The sequence below is a fragment of the Arachis hypogaea genome, chromosome 15, assembly GCF_003086295.3.
Source record: "Arachis hypogaea cultivar Tifrunner chromosome 15, arahy.Tifrunner.gnm2.J5K5, whole genome shotgun sequence".
Lineage (NCBI taxonomy): Eukaryota > Viridiplantae > Streptophyta > Magnoliopsida > Fabales > Fabaceae > Arachis > Arachis hypogaea.
The window spans coordinates 124,269,260-124,274,909 of NC_092050.1; the positions used below are offsets into that span (position 1 = coordinate 124,269,260).

A 5,650-nucleotide genomic window follows, 5' to 3' on the forward strand; every position below is an offset into this window, starting at 1 on the left:
CGTTGCATTAGGTTAAAGCAACGCTTTTTTTCTTCAAAAGCAACGCTTTTGAAAGCAACTCTTCAAAAGTGTTGCCTATTCTAAAAGATAGACAATGCTTCAAAGTAAAGTCTAATGTAACACTTATTAAGTGTTCTCTTTTCAACTAATTTTGTAACTAGTGAAAAGCATTGCCTATTCTTTTGATAAGACAACCTTTAGAAGTGTTGCATATTCAACCTACTATGGCATCACTTTAGAAGCATTGCCTCTTATACTATTATCATGGCATCAATTTAGAGGCATTGCCTTTTCTATTATTACTGTACAAAATATTTTAAAACTATTGCTTTTTTTCTTATGGTAGTACCATTGTTACATTTTGGCATTTTTCTCGTAATTTAAGCATTCCATTATAATTTGGATCCAACACTGTAAGAATATGGCTGATTAGCTACCACAAAAAGAGTCGTAAAATCATCGCTAATTTGACGCAAAATATAATTTGTGATGGATTAACTACCGCTTAGCAACTAATGCTTTCCTCGCTAATTACAAGTTGCAGATCAGTGAGGCAAACACGATAGTCGCTAATTCATCAAAAAGTTTTTTAGCTACTGAATAGATAGTCACAAATCCATCACTAAAGTAAAAGCTATTTCCATAGAATAAATAGATTAAACAGTAGTCGCTAATTAGCGATAAACTCTACTGTAGCAGACTCATCGTTAAATGCAAGGTAACTTCGTAGACAAAATGGAATGTTTAGTCGACGCTAAGTAGCGAGAAATTTTTTCAAACCTAACTCGTCGCAAGTTATTCGCTAATATGATCGCCAATCTGTCACATTTTGTAACAAATCTATAGCTAATATTTGAAAATCCTTAATCAAATTTGTAGGAATTTTCTTGCTAAACCAAAGTTATTCGAAATGAGAAAGTAGAGTTATGAAATAGTCGCTAATTTGCTAGGAAATAATATGTAGTCAATTAGTTGTAATATTATTGAAAAATGTCATCGCAAATTCCTTTTAAACTAGTAACAAATCGATACGTATCTCACAAATATTTCAGTCGCAATGGTGTCTTTAATTTATCACCATCATCAACAACGAGTATGTCGCTAATTTTTCTAGAATATCGGTTAGAATGCCAATGTTGTCACTATACTAAAATAAACATCATATTTTTTCTATTTTAGTGATTGAACTAAAAGATTATAATGCATACAAATAAAATTAGTTCATCAAAATTATACATGTTTAAAGAAAATTCAAACCCAACATATTTATTAAAATAAAAGTCTAATGTAACATCTCCAATATAGAAACTTCACAAATAAAATACTAAAACAAGCTAAATCTAACAGTATCAGTAACTATAAAAATCAATCCAAATAATTATTTATCAACTAAGTAAACTACCAATAAAAGTAAGTTAACTTCTATAAAACCTGAAAATAAAACAAATTGCCCAATTAATTGTCTATCAAACAAATAAACTACCTAAATAAGCTAAGCCTAACAAAATGCATTAACATAAGCCACCTAATCAATATTATTGCCAGCAAAGTTACTCTAATGGTCCTTTTCATTAACCCTACCTAAATTTGCATTGTTTTCTTGGGAGAATCCTGGAATCTTAGAAAGGAGAGACAATAAATTACTCTGTATAGCTTCATTTACAGCACTAGGCAACACAGCTGCATTTATAGCACTAGGCAATGCTTCTTTAATAGCTTCAGTGATGTCTGCTTGTGAAACCGATTTGACTATAGAAACACCTGTATCTTTTGGTAATGGCACATCTCTATGATCACGAATACCAATATCTAGACTGTAGCCTAACCCATGAACTTGTCCTTTCTTGTTGGTTCCTGCAATTTCTGTCCACATGTCAGGATCAACTTTAAGTTGATCTATTAAATCTTCTCCATATTTTTGTGATATTGTCTCTCCATACAAGTCCTATAGCAGAAAAATAAGGACGTATTATTAAGAAAACTAAAACTAAATTATACTAAAAAATTAAAGACACTTATAATAATTTCCTTGGATACTTCAAAAACATATTCTCTACTATTTTTTCTTATGAACATCATCATATACCTCAAGGAAAGATACACGACGCTTCAACTTAGCTTCTTGTAACATCATTTATTAGAATATACTATCATGAATCATTTGAGATAGGCAATATTTTTCTTTATACCTTTCTTCTCTTGTGCTCGCCAAAACTGATAGACCCTGCAGTGTGTAGTTTATGAGCAGGTGGAGTAGCCCTATTTTTTTGACTGGCCACAGACTTGTTTTGCCACTTTGAATCTAACCAGTGATCAACTAAGCCATTCCAAACATCAACTTTCATTGCTTTAGGTCTATGACCTTTAATGTCAGTAATACTAGTAGAGTTTGCCTCCTTAAAAGCTCTATCCCTTGCTCTTTTCAAAATATCATGATAGCGGTCATGCATTGTCTTATTCCAAATAGTTCTTGCAATAGTCTTATCATAATTTGATGTAAATTCATATTTTTCTTAAATTTAAAGAGTGAAAGATTTAGTAACTACTCAATCCAATTATTTGTAAAAATCGCATTGAAGCAACATTATAATCACTAACCAGAAAACCTTTAAACAACTCGTCCTTCATGTTTGGACAATAATCCTGCCATCTTAGCGCTGGAGAAGGCATCCTACTTAACAAATCTTTTGTAATGTCACGAGTTACCGTATGATCTGCAAATCTCTTCCTACATTAAAAAATATAGAATTATGAAAAATAGTTTAACACACAACAGCATAGATCATTAAAGCAATAATAAATTCTAGGCTTAGCTATACTACTCACATCTTTAAAATAATTCATGAAAATAACATAGATCATAAGAATATAAAGCTTCCAAGAGTGCAAGACTAAAGTAGCAACCATTGTCATCTTCATGCAAGCAATCCCAACAAGAATTTCATATACCCAACAATAAATAGAATTGGTCATATGGCAGATTTAACCTCCTTGCTACTCGAAATTCTTCATCTAATCTCCTTTTAAACACACTTTAAATTATTGCTAGTTTAAATTTTAATGAACTAAATTGGAGCTATTTATTTTCCCATACTTATATATATAATAACAGTCGAGATCAAACTTTCTCTTCACAATTTTTCCCCAAAAATCAGTAATTGTTGATTGTAAATCATCGTGTTCCTGTCAAAATAACTTTATCCTAAATAAAATGAGGCCTAAAGTCTATTGATCTTACAAATGCAAACCAATCATACAACTACATACAATTAGTAGAATAATACACTATTATAATTTAATTTTCATATATTATTATACTTCTTTTAAAAAATACAGCATATGCATTACTAACAAGAATAATGAATGACATAATGTATACCAAAATTTGAAAATGCATGGCATATCAGGTTTGGGTTATAAATGAAAAATCAAATGGAGTTTTAACACTTTGCTCTATGCACAAACATCAAAACATGCTCAAAATTTGATTTAGTATCCATCTAGAAAAAATCAGATCCATGAAATCTACCTTAGTGATAATTTCAATATGATAAGGTGTGAAATAAATATATATAAAAGTCACAACGTAATCAGGGGTAAAATCTAGTAATAAACTAATTAATTAAAGGTCATGCACTTAATGATACCATTCTTTTTTTATTTTAAGTAGAAAGCATGTGGATATAGCAAAGTCAGAATAACATTGTTATAACTACTTACGGGTTAATGCCTTTCTCTATAACTATTACCAGCTTTCTGTTACTCCTAGTTTTAGTATGCACAGTTGATTGTCCAACATTATGTAGCTCATTATCTTCTGCGTCTAAAGCAGATGCGTCAGACGAATTAGCACCTAAAATGAATAAGAGACAATTTTAAGTTAGATGTGTAGTCACTTGTAAATATGTAAATATTTAGTAGTTAAAGTAAGTCATACCATGTAATTGTGGTGATGGTTGTGATAAAGATTGTGAGGATGGTTGTGATGCTGATCCAACATTCAATTGTGTAACATAACTAACACGTGTATCGATGGTTGAGAAGAATTAATATCAATAGTGCTCACCCAAACTCAATAAAATAGACATATATCATATTTCCTAAATCAAGAGTTGATAATGGTAAAATAGATGCAACGGCAAATGTATACCTGGCCTACAGGAGGAAAGTTGAGATTGATCAATACGTGTGTTTCGTATTATTTGTCCACCTCTACCTTTTAGTGCCATGATTATCTGTCAAATAAAAAATAAATAAAAAAAACTACAAGAAAAAGAGTATTTTTCGACGCTAAAAGTTGACGGTTATCTCACCCATCGATATTTTTCGACTGCTTGCTGTCGATATTATTAAAAAAATAATTAAAAATAAAATATTAAAATCGGCAGCAAGGTCGTCGATTTTTTTGGTAATCCATTAACCATTCTCTTATTATTGACACATTTTTCATGGACCGTGGGTGGAAAATATTTCTATTTTAAAATTGACGAACATGGAGTCTATTTTATTATTTAAAATATCGACAACATTTTACCGTCGATAAATTTAAACGATATAGATCGTTTTTAAAAATCAAATGAATGGTATAGATTTAATGTATAAAATAGACGCTTAGGATGTTGCTTTTTTCAAATTAAAATTGACAAATATGCCATCAATTTTTATCAATAAAATAAAATTTCCCTCACTCACTCCCTGCGTTTCCTTCCTTTCCCCAAATTCACAATTTCAATTTTTACCAACCCTTATTTTACCCCTGAATTCACCTCGAATACTTCAACCCTCCTTCTCCACCACCGCCGTCTCTCCGCTACTTCCGTGCGGCTGTCGCTCCGCTGCTGTCGTTACTCCGCTGCTGCCGTCGCTTTATCTCTCTGCACCGTTGTTGCTGTTGCTCAATCAAAACTAGTTACTCACTTACTCTCTTTCTTTTGTTCTTCATTAATTTTTCATCAATTTTTTGGATGAAAAATTTTCTCAGCATTGCTACAGAATAGGTCTTCAAAGATTGATTTGGTACTAATCATTAATCTAATATGGATTTTGAAGCAACTTAAAAAGCACAAAAGAACCTAGTATCTAATTTCTTCAATCCCTAATTTCTCAGATTCACTTCAATTATTCTGTAGCATAAACTCAAGTTTTTTTTATTCACTACTTTTTTCAATGATTTTGTTTGTATTGAGCGACTTTAATTTGTTTTCTTTTGTTTTAGATTGAATCTTAACTCTATAATTTGTTTTCTTTTTGGTGATGCAAGACCAGCTTAAACGAAGCCATGTTGATGCCATTTTACTATAGAAAAGCTCTTCTTTTTTGCATAAGTGTAGATATGGAAGCTCATAACAGTCTTTTTTCTCTAAGTGTCCTATTATGTTAATGATCCCTTTTGGCTGAACCTGTACTAGATTGCAACTAGCTGTACTACATCAGTTATTGACTTATATTTGTAATATCAAGTGTAAAATTTGACTTATATTGATAACATAAAATCGAACATTACATCGTTAGTTATTGTCAGTTGAAACTGCTTTCTTTCCTCAGTTCCGTTGCAATTTCACTTAATATAAAGCCATTAGATGATATCAATTAGGGTCTCTTGTTGAAAATAGGCTACGAATTGCATGTAAATACTTGTAACCATCAAATT

General features: G+C 31.1%; 1 protein-coding gene across 1 annotated transcript; it reads right to left on the bottom strand.

The window, feature by feature from the left end:
• Positions 1–1,555: 1,555 nt before the first annotated feature.
• LOC114925357 (uncharacterized) lies at positions 1,556–4,229 on the bottom strand. Its single transcript, XM_029292958.1, has 5 exons — positions 4,151–4,229; positions 3,721–3,853; positions 2,599–2,728; positions 2,190–2,480; positions 1,556–1,945 (listed from the first exon to the last, which is right to left on the bottom strand). Exons 1-5 carry the CDS (start codon positions 4,227–4,229, stop codon positions 1,556–1,558), a joined length of 1,023 nt encoding a protein of 340 aa, XP_029148791.1.
• Positions 4,230–5,650: the final 1,421 nt, after the last annotated feature.